At 36.1% G+C, this 18082-nt stretch overlaps 1 protein-coding gene across 3 annotated transcripts in view; it reads right to left on the bottom strand.

The window, feature by feature from the left end:
* TTBK2 (tau tubulin kinase 2) overlaps positions 1-18082 on the bottom strand; it is a 104805-nt gene that overhangs the window by 11977 nt on the left and 74746 nt on the right. For 2 of the 3 annotated variants that reach the window (XM_056346833.1, XM_056346835.1), the window contains one exon: positions 11786-12034. The exons of the other annotated variant lie outside the window; for it this stretch is intronic. In XM_056346833.1, coding sequence (XP_056202808.1) covers positions 11786-12034 — 249 coding nt within the window. The remainder of the gene's footprint in view (positions 1-11785; positions 12035-18082) is intronic. 3 annotated transcript variants of the gene reach the window in all.

Raw genomic sequence — 18082 nt, 5'->3', positions numbered from 1 at the left:
TTTTTGTCTCCCTGATAAAACTGTTTACAAGTTTGGACCACTACAGTCCCTTCAAGTTTGCTGAATTAAAATAGCACATTCAGAAACAAACTGAAGTTACTTAGTTTTGGCCAAACAGTCCTCCTCATCTCCTCTTACTCTTGGTCTCAGTTCTTTCCTCTGAAAGAGACACTATTTCTCTTTTGAGTTAGAGAAGTCTTTCTTACTTCAAAAGCTTTCTTATGAGAGAATCCAAGCACATTAGTTTTGCTACAGAAATACCAGAGGAAGCAGATTATTATTTTTTTTTTAAAAGCACATTTCCAGATTAGGTCAATTAGTGCCTAAATCTTGAGTGTTAAACAAAAATAGTTTAGCAAGAACTCTGCATAGAAAGGAAAAGGTATAAAACCAGAGAAAAAATGAAGAAAAAAGGTCTAGGAAATGGGGCAGTTCTTCCACATGTTTCCTTACCTCTCTAGAAAGTTGCCCTGAGGCAACACATCTCCAGGTATTGAAGGACTCGCTTTCATATTACAGGAGAACATTTTTTGGCCTGTCACACAAAAATCATCAAATCTCTTAGGAATTTTCAAATACAAGCTGGGTAAAAAGTGGGTTCATAAAATTTTACTGCAACATAGTCCTTGGCATAGCAGGTTCAGATTTTCCAGAGATCACTTGGGGAGCTGCTGTCCACTCAGCTTTGTCTCCAGCTTGTTTCAATACCTTGTTCCCCAGGGCTGCAGGCAGAATCCCCAAAGTAAGAAAATCTGGTAAAATATTTCCTTTTCCAAACTTTTCACTTGATGAGCTAATCTGGTTGCCAATTCAAATAACACAGGAATCAAAAAACCCGAGTTGTCTTCCACTTATTTGAAGAAGGATGGCTTCCCTTCAAATGGCTCTGGTGTCCTCTCAATTTTCAGAGGTAAGACAACCTTAATTATTTGCTTTTAGGAAGACATTTATCTTCTTGGTGTACTTCCAGAAGTGCTGCAATTGCGTTTAACTCCTCCTTTGCTCAACCTCTCTTTTCCTTGTGACCTCTCTCTCATATGTCAACTCTCTGTTAATGAAAACCAGCTCTGACCTGAAATTTATTTACATTTTTCAACAGACTTTATATCCTTTGTCACATCTGGAGAGAGAATTTCCTAGTCTTTCAGGCCTATCTTGGCAAACTCAGATTTAACCCTTACACCTAAGAAATAGAAAGTTTGTTGAACAACCTACAATAGAACAGGCAGGAACTACTTATGAAAGAAAAACACTGAACAAGTGGAGGAAAGAACCAGATACTGGATGACTAAGTACCATCAAAGACTCAGTACTACTGAGTAGTTCACAGTTTCAGAAATGGCTTTTTGAACATATAGATCACTTTCTTGATTTGTGATATTCTTCACTAACAAACAAAAGCTTGTTTTCTCAGATGGTAAATAAACCTCTTAATGGTCTTCTCAAGGCACAATAATCAAATTATATCCCTGTTGGGCTTGACATTTCACCTATACATGCAAGACATTTAAATGGGTAATCATGCAGAAGTGCTTTTCATGCAAGGGTTGCTACAACTTCAGGTGCAGCTTTAAGAGAGAAACAACAGAGCAAGGCCAATTTTTAAAAAATCTGGGAACATGTATGAGAAAACAGAACTTGCATAGAACTGAATCCTGTTAAAACATAGAATCATAGAATGGTTTGGATTGGAAAGGACTTTAAAGACCATCTAGTGCCAACCCCCCTGTCATGGGCAGTGATACAAATGCTTTCATTTGGAAGAACTTGGATGTAATAGTCAATTATTGAAGAAATGGAAGAAGCTTGTAGATGATCCTCCTAAGGCCCCTTGTAAGATTTCTCTGGATAAAGCATCAGCTTCTTTATTTACAAGGCTGGCCACTACAGATAACTTCACGTTTCACACTGTGCAGGATTCTAAGTAAAAAGACTGGAGGAAGTTTTGAATCTGTTAAAACAATTTAAGGGGGGGAAAAATATATAATCCTGTGGCCTTAATTATCCCGTGGTCTTCTCACTCTCTTGTTTGTGAAACCTTGCAAGACAGAAGTCAGAATCAAGCAGTCTGAGGAGGGCTGATCCCAAGACATATAAAATAACCAATTTATCTTATCATTTAGTCTAATTCAGGGAGACAGAAATCTCAAGGTTATTCAATACATGTCTTGTTACAAAACAAATAATAAATGGCCTAACTTGTAAATTTTTAAAAAAATCATAATCATAAATAATCCTCATACTTTCTTTTCTTCTGCCACTAATTAAAATCGTATGCTATGAGATTTCTATGACTAGTCATGTCAATTTTGTAAAACACTGAACCTAAGGAACAAAGAATACAACGTGTTATGGGCAATTCACCTAAGAAGAAAAATGTGGGGAATAGAATTTAAAATGCTGCCTCTCAGCTCATTATGATAATCAGTTTATAACACTATCTACCCGATTATCACGATTTCCATAGTTCAGCAGAAGTTATGCAATACAGCAGATTACCAAAAATGGCTGAGACAATTTATGGAACAATGAATTTGAGGTTCTCCTTTCACTCCAAAACATTGGAATGAAATTATTACCACCACAGTCTTGAATCCTTTTGCCTTCCCTAAATAATTTAACTCCCTTTTGATTTTTCAAATTAGCACTTGACAAAGACGAGAAATTAGACTGCACTTTCTTCAAGAAACTTTACAAGATGGTGAGTTGGATGTTAAGAAGGAAAAAGAACAAAACAACAGTAACAACAACATAAATACCTCTTGGACATCCTTTATGACATCTGACAAACTTTCCTCCTTTTAAACCTTTGACAGGCTGCAATAGCAAGTGATATGCTTGGATGAAATTCTCTGTGAATGTACACAGCAAATTGCAGAGGAGTGAAATACTGAGTTTTGCTCCGAAAAGTTGCTAAGTCTGAAAGAGCTAAAGGTGTGAATATGGATTATTGTACAACACAAGCAGGTAAACATCTGACCCCTCAGCTACAGCTTTTCCCCTCCACTCATGCTGTCTGCTACTTGTGCAAGCATGTCCAGTACTGTCAGGACTTCAGGCCTCTTAGAAACATGGTGTACAGATCCATTGTTCGGCTAATACTGTCATTATTTGTAACTTCTCACATCAATAAGCCATTAGCATATTACTTGGCATTCTGAAGGCACTTTACCTAATGTCTACCCTCCAGAACTTCTTTCCTATCTTAGTAAAGTTTGTGTATCTATGAGAACAAACCTCATATATCTTTTCTATTTTCCCTGCTTCTCTTTTTCATCTGTCGTTAGCTCTGTTGCCTACCAGGAATATGACCAATGTTAGTACAAGTCTGCAACTTCTGCAATACCAAACAACCTCCCTGAATCTTTCCAGTTCAACAGCTTCCTCTACTTCTTGAGTTTTTCTTTATTTATGTCACATAATTTCTACTTACTTGCACAACCATAGGCCTCTGCAAAGAAACGTGAACTGCAGTTTGTATGAAAGCATAAAGGGTATTTTAGTGCACTGTCCCGTAATTTACTGCTAGCATTATTCTCACATGAATAATCCACTGCTATGCTTACATCTTTGTAGACAATCTAGGTTACTGTTCAGGACAGCTCTTCTACTCTTCAAAATCCTCAATGCCTACTACTTACTGACATTTTAGTCTAATCCTTTGTATCCCTTACTTTGTATCCCTTCCCAGATTAAATTCACAGCAGAGAAGAAGTTAAATATAATTGATTATAGATGCATAGGCTGTTTCTACAGGTAGACTAACATGGGGATAAACAGGAGGAATATACGGCTGCAATTCATGCTGTTATGGAACATAAGACCAGAGATGATTGTAAGTTTTGATACTGAATCCCTTTCAACAGTCACATATATATATATAGTACTGCAAGCATTGCAGGCGTTTTTAGGAACTGGTGTTCCCCACGATACTACCTTCTGTTGTTAATAATTCATATATGACAGGCCCTAATCATAAACTAAAGCAACATCTGAAGGTTTACTTGTATTTGGCTGAAAAGAGGACTGTGTTGCTCTCCGTAACTTTTCAGATATATTCTTTCTGCTATTCTATAATGCTAATTTTTGCATCAATTTATATGGAGGTTGCAAGAAATGGGAAGAGGATGGAATACAGATGTAAAGCTGCAAATAAACAAGACAACTGTGTTTTCACATTCTCTTATGTGATAGGTATCTTTTGAGGATAAAGTATATACAGATCTGTGTGTACAGTCTTACTTTAAAACTTATTAATCATGGCTTAATTTCAGTATTTTTAAAGTATCTTCCCTTTTCAGTTATTCCTACGCCACTTACAAGGTAGAGGAAGATTTTTTTGTTGTTCTAACATAAACTTTTATCCTCAAACATCCAATAGGGCAGATAATGATTGCTCTAAAAGTAGTATCTTTAATTGTGTTTAGAGAATGACTGTCATTGTGATAAGTGGCTAATTAGTTTGGTAATGTGACTAAAACAAGTACTCAGGTAATTTGAAACTGCTATATAGTGCATAAACCAATTGAAGAACATTCTCGACATTTACTTACATTGTTGGAGAACTGGGAAGCAGTGGTGCTTCCAGGCTGTTACTTCATAACACTCACACAATACTCCTGCCATATACTCCTATTAAAAATGGGCCAGTATTGTAATATTTTTCTTGAGTTCCACAGAAACAGGCTTTTTCTAACAAAGAAAGGATGAATTTGCCTTAACGAACAGTTCAGAGATGTGAGAAGATGGCAACTAAAGCCTATTTCTGCCTTTCCATCTCATGCTATTATTTCCTTGTTTACAGAAACTGAATTCCTACCTTACCATGGCTATTTTCTAAAGTCACAAAAGGTCTAGAGATGAAGAACTATTTTCAGAAGCTTGGCCAATTCGAGACTTTTTCCTCTGGGAAGTTGGAAACTACCGATTCCATGAAGACTGTGGTTTTAGTATGAAAGCTGGTGAATAAGTATATATTTATAATGATACAATATAATATTATTATAAAATATAAATAATATTATAGAATTAGAAATAAATATAATAATATATTTAGCATTTCTAAATCTAGATTTTGTAAAACATCTAACAATCTTCAATAGGATGTGAATTAGTTCTCCATGAGAGGTTATGTTCAAGCATATTTAGGGACTGTGCTGCTCAAGTATACTTAGGTACTCTGTTAAGAAGCGCAATACAACACCACAAATGAGAAGGTTCCTCCTCTAATAGAGGAAACATTAAATATGAAGTGACATTTATTTTTTAATTAATGGTGCAACCACTTTTGGTATATAAAATGCAGTTAAAATATTTTCATTTTATTGTTACTATTATTACTGTTATTGTTGATATCATAGCTAATAATGATGTAAGCATCTTTAAGTAAACCTTGCTTTGTTTCAGCAGCTAGCTGTGAGAAATGTATTAGTATATATTTTTCTTAGTTTAGAAACAATTTTTACTACATTTGATCTTTTTGAAGCTAAGCTCTACGTTAATAACTGTCCCTACAGAGAGAATACCTGCAATTTTAAGAAACAATAAAAACACAGGCTAATACTTCCTCAGGAAAACCCTGAACTCTCATTTTCAAAGCCACACTACACCTTTTACACATTAAGGGCCAGTACTTGGGGGGTTTTGGGTCTTTGGGGTTTTTTTTGGTTTTGTTTGTTTGTTTTTTTAACCCAGTATCTCCTTTGGAAAATTCATTTGAAATGCTCTATTCTGAACCCAGGTTCAATTCAAGTAAAGAGTCTCTGTCATGAAAAAGAGACTCAATCACATAAAACTTGCTTTTATGCGTAACAACAGTGGGTTCTGGCTACTACTGTTTAGATTAATACTGAATATTCCTCTCCAACTTATCAATTCCAATTAAGGGTCATCACAAAGTATCGGTAATTCACATGTTACTGTTGTGCTACATTTATGCTTCAGTTTTGCCATTTACACTATATTTTTGATTTTTTGCAAAGGTAAAAGTATGTTTCATGTTCAAACAGCAACATTCTTTAAAAAAGCAGCTCCAGCAACACATTAAAAAAACAACCATATCAAAATTAAGTCTTCCTGACTTGTGATCCTCCAGTCAGATAGTGAATCCACTCATTTGTATGTTGAAATAAATTAAATCCAGTTCTATCCAGTTATAAGACTGGCACTACATTAGCACATTGCCCACAGTTATGTTATGTTTGCAAGGGAGAGAATCTGTGAACACTAAAATTTCTATGGATGAGTCAAACATACCAGAAAAACTGATGAAACCCTGCAAGTATAATTTTAATACACATGCTAATTTCAGAAGAATTAAAATTACTGTACACATAAAATTTAATTTTCAATCTTGAAATCCAGATTAAAATTTTCTTAATATCTCTCCTCAGAATTGTCAGGATCTATTTGAAAGCATTACGGGTTTTCTCCTGCCCACAGTGCACTACCACCAACAGTAGTTGTAATTCACATAAAGAACTAGCTGCTTTCAGTTTGCTTATAAGCATGTTTAATAGATATCCTTTAGAGAAGACAGACCTAGAGATAAGTGTCTTATCTATACTAAGAGTCCTTCTCTTTTCTTACAGTGTCTTTTCATATATTCTGTCCTCTGCACACAAGGTTTTATAGTCACAAAGTTTACAGACACAAAGATGCGATTAGAATCCAGCTTATCTTTTAAAAATGAAATACCTAGAACTTTTGGGAGCCTGTTATATTACATAGCCTTGCCTCTGTGAACAGGAGTGATGATAAATGTAAAAGCACACCTCCATGAAGCAGTTATAACACGGCTGATTCCATCCAAGCACTCAAGTGATCTACAGTATAATGCATGTTGCAAGCTCCTTAAAAATACTTACAAAGGCACCACCAGTTTGTTCTGATTCTGTTTTGGTTGCTAGCCTGATTACTAAGATTAGATACACCAATAAGGGAGTATCACTTTAGCCCATCTGTAAGCTGTCTACATATATTCTGTCTCTAGAAGCTGCCTGAAAGCAGTCAGAAGAGCTCTACATTTGTAGCTAGGTAATATGTAAACACATCCCTGTGGCTCATGTAGAGCAACAGTGTAGAGTTGCCCAATACTAGAAATTTTAATAATAATTTGAAACTGAACTGATTTTCAAAAATCATGTTGTGGCAGTTAAGAAATATTAGAGACCCCCACAGAGCACTTGTCCTAATTTTAGTTGTTTCCCTATTTTGTCTACTCCTTCCCTATGACAGACCTATCTAACCAGGAGAAAATGCTAAGATGCTGACACATTCACGAACTCCAAATAAAGATTTTTTTTTCCCATGTAATTCTAGTTGGACTAGTATTATATGCGATTTTAATGATAGCAGGAAAAAGATTTTAAGAGATAAATACATCTTAACTGAAGATTCTCTTATGGATGGACAATATCTGCAATTATTTATATACAATATTTATTAATTAGATCAATTATACCTTAATTACATGAGAAATAATCATTAGTCCTTGGCCATTACGCTCTGAATTGTAACCACCTACTTATTGCAAGAATATTACTGCATGAATTGTCATCATGGAAACAATTATTGACACCAGAGTTGAGCAGCCCTCCATGGCAAATCCCACAGACCATTTAGCTTTCCTGAATTATCTTTACTTATTCCAAGTTAATGGAATTATGATGCTAGAAAAATGTAGTAATTCACATAGGTTTGGGATAAGATTTTTTTTAAGAAAATTAAAAATTGGCCACTTCAAGGACAGACAAGAACAGATGAACCATGTGGTTATCAATTTTGGGAATCTTAAAAGTATTGTGGATTCCAGAAGACATGGACATTTTAAACAATTATTAACTTTTTACTGGTTGTTTTTTTCCTACATGATCGGTGTATGTGGATGCTATTACCAAGGCTAATTTATTGTCCTGACCTTCACTATGACTTTTCTGCTGCTTCTGAAACCTGCAGAAAAATGACCAAGAGTGTTCTGTCATTAAACATGGATGTTCTCTCTACAGGCAACACACTATTTGAAAAAAACCAAGGCATTTATACTGACTGCTTGTCCTCAACTGTTTGTTTCTTATTTTACAACGTGTGAAGTTTCCATTGAAGGAAAAGCTACCCTAACATAGTGTAATTTTTAATTCTTCTTTATACCAAAGGCAGATCCTAACAGACATGAAAACTTCAAGTTAATGCCGATGCCAAAAATAATTTTAAAAGAACACTGTAACAAGAGAGGAGCATCTTTAGGGTTTTGTTTGTTTATTTGTGGCTCTAAAAGGGATTGTTAAATGTGAAAACCAATGTAAACGTTCATCTCTTGCTATTGCAGACTAGTGAAACCTGCCAAAACTAGTTCATAAAAAATGGCAAAATTTACAACATTTACGTGCACTCCTGGCTTATAAACCTAAAACATCCAAAATAAAGTTACAATGATAAAGGATATGCATTCTTTCTCTAAATACCCCTTGAACACGTCAAGAAGTCTTACCTTATTCTTCCATAGGTCCCTGAATTCCAGTGAGATGCTTAAAAATTAAGGTAAATTTTTCAACTCAGATCAGTATATTATTTCTCATCCTGGATATGAATATGATGGTTTGCATTTCCATAGCATCTTGTGTGGGAAGATTTCAGAGCATTTTGTAACTAATAACATGTCTATATAGCTACAAAATAATTTTTAAAATGTTCCAGTAAGGTAGAAATTTCAGAAAATTAAGACATAAAATATCTGTGTAAGTGCCAACTAATTTCAACTGCTTAACCTGAGACACACAGATTATCCTTCCCTAACACAATGAATAACCACAAAATCATTAGATTAAAATTAGTCCCCTTGTACATGTCCCATTAAGCACATTCACAAAATGAAAATATGCCAGCATGACCAAAAATAAAAATAAAAAATACAAAATCCACCTTTGTTAAGGGCTGAATTTGACTGTATAGCAGCCAGTTTACAAGTATTTTAGCTGGCTGCTGTGGCTAGAAGGGGTGCTTACTATCTTATTGAAGAACTCAGGCTGAGAAACCACAGAGATCAACATCTGAGACCACTTATTTTGATTGTTTCTCAAGACACAGTTACACATTTAGCACAACGTCTACCTAAGCAGTCTCTTCATACACAGCCCTGGCCAGTATAGTTGCTGCCATCACATCACCTTTTCCATTGGCCTCACACAACACGCTATGCAGTCCTCTAATGAGCAGAGTTCAGAGAACTTACCTGACTGAAAAATTCACAGAAAGGAAAAGGTTATGTTTCAAGAGGATTTGCCGTACAATTTGACCATGCTACAGAGGCACATGATGCTAATAGCCCTCTAGCCCCACTCTTCAGATTCAAGTACAGTCAAAGCATTCATTCTGGTTTTTGTCAGCTCTAATGCTGCCAGGCTCTTCTATGCTGCAAGCTGAGTAAATACAGAGAGTTGAAGCAAAATACTTCAATTCTTTTACATAACATATATATGGCAAGGGAGCAGTTCTCTATCATATGTCTTATATTGTAAAGGTAAACCTACATCCCACACCCTCTCTGCACTAGGGAGCACGGAATATACAGAAATTTCATGACCTCCTCTATCTGATGTCAAACTAGAGGGAGGTGGGCTATAGCTTCCGAACCCTCACTCATCAACAATGAGGAAAGAAAATCCCTTTGCTTGATTTCAGGAACAAACGTATCATTTTTTATTTTTTAATACAGGAAACTAAATTCAACAGCACAGATCCCTGACCTCTGCAATTCATGAGTTATGAACATTGAACCAAATTGCAACCAGCATGAAATACACAAACATATATTCAGTACCAAATATTTATATAGAACAATATAGAATTACATACAAATTATTTTTAATATTAAACTAGAGAAAAGCTTTAGCTTATTAACATGCATATTCATCTTTCAGGCTGCTGGAACTTCCAGTTTGCTAAATACCTAACATTACTGCACTGTAGAAAAGAGAAACACTTGAAGAAGTATTTCAGCGTTTCAGTAAGCCATGAAGTACACGAGGCCTTCATTGTTGGAATGAACTAAAGAATCATGTGCTTGTAGTTTCCATAGTAAATGAAAAACTGGAAGTTAAATCCTCAACAGTCAGGAGTTTCAAAACCACAGCTTGAAAAGGAACACAGCAGTCATGGACTTACCAGGTAAAAAGAAAGAGGAGGCTGAGAATGCTACATGTAATCCTCACTCCACTCAGTAGCAGCAGCACCTGACACAATACCAGTTCTTTTTCACATGACAAGGAAGTGTATCACTTTGCAGCTCATATTAATATTGCAGCTTTATTCATTTGTTGGGTACTAAAGAAGCCAGAGAAGACCCTCACTGCCAACCTACTTTCTTTGAGTATTGTGAGCAGTTTGCTAATTATACCTGCAATTCATTCCAATTGGAAAATTTAAATCATACATATACAGGCAAAAAAAATTTAGAGGCCATTTTGCATCCTGGGATACAAACTAATCCTGAAAAATGCTGAAGCTTAACTTTTCATGAGTTAATTTCTTCTAAGTCCTTTGAGCTAGTCAATATGTCAGTCATCATGAAGAATGTGGTATTTTGGTATCTCATAAAGTTCACAGTAATGAACATCTGGGAGCTACTCTTTTTCCATTTCCATACATCGAGGACAGAACTGGTTTTTTTATATTCAGATAAAAAGCAGCCAGGAGTTGCTGGAAAAAAACACTGCTTTTTGAGTTAACAGACAAAATGTTGACACTAGCTGCTTTGTTTGCCTTGTTATCACTCAACACTGATCCTGTGGAAGTTTGAAAGAAGCTAATGTTGATGGTTACTTTTAATATCAATACTCCTGTGCATGCTTCACTGAAAAAAAAGAAGTCTATATAAATATAGAAATATTTATACTGAAAAAATACATTAGAAATAAAAGGCACACAAAATATAATCCAAATGAAATATTAATGGTAAAATGATAATGATATGTTAGGGTCTTATGCATTAATGCTATGTCATACTGTTTTACCAGTCAATGCAAGCTCATGCTGCTTAGCAAATTTCAATATTTTTGTGACTAACAGACAAATTATGATTAACTTCAATTATGATTCTAAGCCTTCATCTTTCTCATGTTGAAATGAACTGTGAATACAAAACTATGAGAAGTCCCCTTTCTCTAGTGACATTTTCATTAGCTATGACTCCTGATAATTGCCATCTTTGCTTTGTATACTGCAAGCAGTGGAACAATTCATTATTTGTTCATTCCCCAAGTAGCAATTCCACTATCTCTAGATATTTTTCCTCACATTAAAATGATTTAAGGTAGTCCAAATTTTAATATGTGTTCCTCATTCAAAATCCACCTGGTACTGATTATAGGAACACATAAAAAAAGTGAGATTTTAATCTTAGTTTTGAAAGAAGCAACAAAACTTTTCCAGAATTTATAATCCTACCTTTTCCAACAGAAAACCCCTCTGAGGAAGTGAGTCTATCTTCCAGAACATCCAGAGAGGGCTGATGCTCCAGACCACAACCTCCTTCAATATTCCTCTCTCTCTAATACTACCTCTTCTAAGTGGGACAGTATCTTTCTCATAGAGTACTCCTGACTCTAGTCCTGGACAAGATCCATTCTTATTCCCCAAATTGATCTTTCAAAATATTTTTTTGGATGTTGGGTATAGCAGTATGATTAGCATATGCCTACTACTGGACTGTGCAGAGCAACTGAAAATGTTAAACTTTGCAGATGACTGCTAAAATGCAGTCACTTTTATGAAAACAAGGCTTATTCACCTGCTGAAGTTGTGCTTTTGAGATGCAAATGGCAGGGGGGAACTTGTTGCCACAGGGAATGACTGGAAGCTGCCTACGACCAGTTGAGCGGGAGGAAGAGGAGTGGCTCTCAGCTGACTGACTCCTTGGTAAACCAGCCTCTTTCAGAGGGTCCAAGTGGATGGATAGATAGGCTATAGGGCTCATGGTGCGGAGGATGGGACTTGAAATTCTTGGAGTGGAGAAATGCAGCACATGAGATGAGTTGAGCTGTGAGAACAACATGGCGGGGAAGAAAATAAGGTTTATAAATCAATATTTTAATAATTCTTGTTTATGTCTTGCCTAGATACATTTTCTTAGAAGACCATATTCACAAGTTCCTCACAGGTTAAAAGCTGACAATTTAAGAGGCATCTTAAGTCTAATCTTCACATTTTCCATCAATTTTTAAAAATCAAGTATCAAAATCAGAAGTCATCATCCTTTCTCTAGCTGGTTCCTACCTTCAGTCAATCAGTCAGTAAAAATCTAGGGCATATTTAATAAACTAACATAGTCTGTTCCAAGGGCATTGTGTACACAAACTAATTGATTGTTGACTGGTCCTTGCAAATGCTTAGCACATCCCTGCAACAGCATTGTTTTCTGAGATGACTGTATTTTTAGCATATACACCCACTGCAGGGTTTAGAAATGTGACTGTGTAACTACAGCTATAGCAGCACATATTAAGAACTATAGCTGACAGGATTAATCAGTAAGATTAGTACTAAATAATTTTGATGAAATATCCCAAATATAGGATTGAACTGGAAGGATACGCTGGCCTGAAGAATCCATGAGCGATTGCTTCATATTGAAGTACATCACTCAAGCATTTAGAGAAAAGGGAAGAAAAAATAAAGACCAGGAGCTGTAAAGTGTTCCAAACTAATCATTTTAGAGAAAGTACATTTTCAAATTGGTTATTGATGATTCTAATAAACCTATAGCTTTGACATACAACTCTGAAACCAACTGATCTTTTGCAAGACCTTTTCCAGTGCTGAATAAGTATCTGATGGTGACACATCCAAATACCTGCAAATGAGATCGCTATATACAGCTTGCAAGCCCTTCTTCCAAGTATATTTAAACAAAACCATGAAGACTGCAAAAAGTTTCCATATCTCTAATCTTCATGAAGGTCATTTTCTGTTTCCTACCATGGTATTTGCAATTCTATGTGTCTTGAAAACAGAGCACCTATCAAGCATTTTAGTACCTAATGAAAAGGTATTTTGAATTGTCTCAGTCCTAAAGCTTTGGTTTCCATAATGCATAGCTGTCTCTCAACTAGAAAAAAATAAGAAAGCGTATTTCCAGTATCTCACAAATGCATCAACCGAGAACAGAGGGTACATGAAAATTAAACAACTTGGAATTCAGAAATAAATGTAAATTTAAGAGCAAGTTTTTGATAAAACTTAGTACCTCGATGTACAAAAATACTCATTTCAGTAATATTTCTAAATAATAAAAATAAATAGATCCATACAATCAAACCTCTTTTCTAACCATGCATGCACATGTGTGTGTGCGTGTTTGTGTGTAAATAAATATACACACACACACACACGCACGGTATTAGGTTGTCAGCAAAGTTTGACCAGAGCAAACTATAGTTTAATTTAAACTGAAGATAAAAATGGGATTAGCTGTTACATATTCTATTACTTCAATGCCATTATTATTTCTTTGCTGAAATATCTCCTTGACAAATACACATTGCAAAGTTTTGTGCATGCATTGTGTGGAGTTCACTGCAATTCAGTAGAATCGTAGAATCACTTGGGTTGGAAAAGACCTTTAAGATGATGTCCTGGTTTCGGCTGGGACGGAGTTGATTTTCTTCTCGGTAGCTGGTGCAGCGCTGTGTTTTTTGTTTGTGATTTGGTGTGAGAGTAATGTTGACAACAGATGTTTTTAGTTGTCTCTAAGTAATGTTTATACTGAGTCAAGGACCTTTCAGTTTCTCAGGCCCTGCCAGCCAGAGGGCTGGAGGGGCACAAGAAATTGGTAGGGGCCACAGCCAGGACAGCTGACCCGAACGAGCCAAAGGGATATTCCATACCATAGAAGGTAGTATAATATATAAACTGAGGAGAGTCGGCCGGGCCTGCCAACTGGCTGCTCAGGGACTGGCTGGGCACTGGTCAGTGGGTGGTGAGCAACTGTATTGTGCATCACTTGCTTTTTTACCCTTCCCTTTGGATTTTATTCCTCTCCCCTTCACCCTCCTTTTCACTATAATTGTTATTATTATTGCTGTGGGTTTTTCCCCCCTCCTATTTTATTTTATCCAAATCATTAAATTGTTCTTATCTCAACCCTCGAGTTTTGCACTCCTTCCTGATTCCCCCCCCCATCCCTCTGGGGTTGGGGGGAGTGAGTGAGCGGCTGCGTGGTGCTTGATTTCTCGCTGGGGTTAAACCCCAATAGGTGATCAAGTCCAACTGTTAAAACCTACAAACACAGTAAATAACTGAGGTCATGGTTCAACAACACAGCAAGTCCAGCTTTAGGCTCTTAGCACCAGCTCAAGGAAAATTAAACTAGAGCTGTATGATGTAAAGTGCTGCTCCAATATAAATTCACCACTAGTCTAGATCAGTTCTAATTCTTTTGACAGATTAATGTTATACCACCAGATATTACAGTAAATCAGGTACTGTCTGTCTTCCTGCAGCCAAAGTCAACACAGAGCCATCAGGAAAGCATGAAGCCAGCATATACACCCTAGCATGCTCTGAATAGATCAACAGGAACGTGACCATGCGCCCATGACAGAGCCAGATCAAACTGGTATTTGCTGGTAGCACACAGAATCTGTATTGCAACTGGAAAACCGTGACTGTTAACATGAAAATTAGTTCTCTTACCTGCAGAGTTTTTTTCATAATAGATAGCATAATTTGCTCTATCTTTTAATGCCTGAAACTTGCTCATCTCCAAGCCAATAACTTCTCCCTTATTTTTTGAGTTCAGTTTTCCTTCCTGAACTGCTACAACTTAACATTGCCATTAGAATGCTGATGCTGCATGAAACGGGTAAGAAGTGATATTACCATCAATTACAGGAAGTCTGTGTACACACACAGTTTCAGGAAGAACATTTACCTACAAATGGGGGGACTGCAGACCAGCAATTTCTTTTCTCCAGGAGAAAATAAAATTATGGGTGAGTATACGAAGCTTTAGTTTCTCATATAGAAACATCCTTGCTACTACTTACTACTAAAATAGTGAGCAATAAAGCCCTGAAAGACAGAAGAATCATCAAAGTAAAAATAAAAAAACATATATAAAACAGGAAAACTATTTTATTTATTCACCATTGAAGTAATTGCTTGCATATTTAACAAACCTATTAGAATAAGCTCAAAGAATGTAATTCATCACACTTTCTCCTAAGTGATAGTGAAGCGGATCACTAGAAATCCATATGGGAGGCATACTCATAAGCATGATGACCGTGAGGGGTGACCTCCTACAGTTTCAAACCATTTGAAATGAGTAAATGGTTTCACAAATTATATTAAGCTATTATACTACTAAAATTTCAACATGTATTTTTAACGCCTTTTATCATTACTTAAGTAATTTGATTTATGGTCCTAACCTTACATTCTTGGATCCCAACCTGCTCTTAGTAACTGGTGCAATATCATTAAATCAGCACAAAAGTAAAATATGACCCTTCACCTATTACTTGTATTGTCAGGAAGGCACTACCTAGATAAAATTACTAAAGAACAAGAACATCTGATCTGCAAACAAGAATCCCATTCAAAGAACAGTTTCAGGTGGGTAAATGCTTTGAGGAAGAAGAAAAAGGACTCTGCCAAACAGCTCCTAAAGGTCACCAGGTCTCTGGAACAGACAGAAATACTGTATGAAGAGGCATATGTATACTGTCTCCCTGTGAAGTGACTAGGACACTCACCTAAAAGAACAGCTAGGTTCCAGTACCCATCTCAAGGAATATTTAAGTAACTTTTATGAAGTGAAATACCACCAACGAAGGACAGAAAGAACAACTCGCCTCCAAATATCTTCCTGGACTTTCAAGGGCTAATGAAGTAGAGGGAATACTACCGCAAATTGGCATTACAGTTGGAATAGACATACTGCATAGACACACTCTGTTCCCAGTTTCTAAATCAGCCAAATAATTTGTTTTCTTTATTCCCAGTTCTATTTATCATTTCAATTCCACATGACGCACCTTCAAAACAGTGAGCTCCTTCCTGCCAGTCATCTTGCCCTCACAGCACTACTTGCCTGTCGCGACGGAGGGAAGACACAGTCACTCAATATGAGTGATCAGCAGACTTCGTTTATTGTGCCTTACAGTCACCTTTTATGCCTTCTTATAATTAGCTCATACATATTACAAAAGTTAAGCTCATTATTGGTTAGTTGCCTAAATACCAAGCCCGCCCCTAGTTTCTCTTCTGTAGTTATCTGTTCCCACCTGTAACATTCTTTTCCCACCGCGATCTTCCCGTTATTGCGTAACAAGAACAGCCAAGGATAGTGTATTTTTGTTTTACTTCAGATAAGCTGAGAGCGATGTGCGTTTTTGTCCAGCCAGCTGGACTATGTCTATGTGAACTTTTTCAGCTAGCCAGTTATCCACACTTGCCCTTCCAGGATAATATAAATCATATTCACTCTCCCCATTTTTGAGGTCATGGCAAATATCCCGTACCTGCTTGCAAAGCCAGACTAAATTATAATCTTACCCCAGTGTCTACTTCAACCAGTGTTTCTTGCAATACATCTTGTAATTTGTTGACCTTGTTTATAACTATTGCTGCTCCCACGCTTAGAAGCTTCTTCCTTTCCAGATATTGTCCATTATTTGCACTGCAGTACATGATGTTTATATCACCTCTACTTTCAGTTTTAAGTAAAATAGCTGTTTCCCCAAAAAGAGCCAAATTTGTATAAAGTGGGATAGTGCATTTGCACACAAAATTGAAAGCTGTTTTTTAATAGCTTTCAAAATAAACACACCCAATAATTAGAGACTGTGTTGCTCTTTCTTGTCTGCTTTACTAAAACTGACATTAAAATACAAAAATCAAACAACTGAAATCAACCGAGCAATTTAAATTAATTTTTAGTCTCTAGAAGTTTTTAACCAATCAAAAACTTCACGCAACTAATATTTCAACTTAAATCTCAAAAATCTTCTGTTGTTTAATACAGTTCTGTATTTTGAATGAATCTTCCTTAAACTGCGTAATTCACAAAGTGACTACAATCTTGTATGAAAGATACAATCTTGTATTTTCCATGAGAACATAGGTGTATTTGAAATTTTATTGTACAGCTATAGTTAATTACGTTTTCACCATAAAGGATATTCCACACTTTATAATAAATGAGTGTAGGTGACAAGTTTCATTTTCTAATGAGCTGGCTGTAACCTTCACAGGAAGTGGTGGTAAGTGAGGAAGAAGTACAGCCAGGTTTCTTCGCTCAAAGGAGCTTGAAAGAATTGCCCTTTATATCATAATGACACAATTTCTACTCATAAAAGGGGAGAAACAAAATCAGGAGCTGATGCCAAATCACTTAACCGTTAATCTCACTTCCTCCTTCAGTAAAGTCAGTGACAAAGAAGAAAAAAAGTAAATGTTCAAAAACTGTAGAAATGAGAATTCTTTAGAAAAGATGGAGAAACACAAAAAGAAGAGGATGCAATGGAAGCAAACCAATCTGTCTTAGTGAAGAGAAAATTCTGGGAGCAAAGCAGTGGTTGCAAAAATATCTTGGAAGTCAGAAGTAGCAACTATTTATAAAAGCCAACAAGTTGTTTGTAAAAGAACCACTAGAAATTTCAGAAGAAACAAATGGAATTCCAAAAGAAAACACTACATCGATGATGGTGAGGAGCAAGTAACTCTGGTTCTTTGATTTCAGCCATTTAGGCTTTTCCTGAAACACGTGAAACATTGTAGCAGTGCTTTACACATTCATTGTCATCTTACGTTTCTGTACTGCAAATGTAAATATATATATTTGCATGTGTATCTCTCACTGATTAGGAATCAATTCCTAAGGAGCTTGTTTGTGTGTGTACATATATATATAGATAATTTTTTTTTTGATTGAGGCTAGTTCTGTGGAACATACCTGCAGAACTAATAGCCACTGCCATGAGAGAATGTAAACGCTCATTAACAGAACATGGAAGATCACTCCTCAAGAATCAAGTCCCATATCTGATGAAACTAGGAATTTCTGCTACACTACTGTATTTCA

This window comes from Falco biarmicus, chromosome 7 (genome assembly GCF_023638135.1).
Source record: "Falco biarmicus isolate bFalBia1 chromosome 7, bFalBia1.pri, whole genome shotgun sequence".
Classification (NCBI taxonomy): domain Eukaryota; kingdom Metazoa; phylum Chordata; class Aves; order Falconiformes; family Falconidae; genus Falco; species Falco biarmicus.
This window is presented reverse-complemented; position numbering and strand designations above follow the sequence as displayed.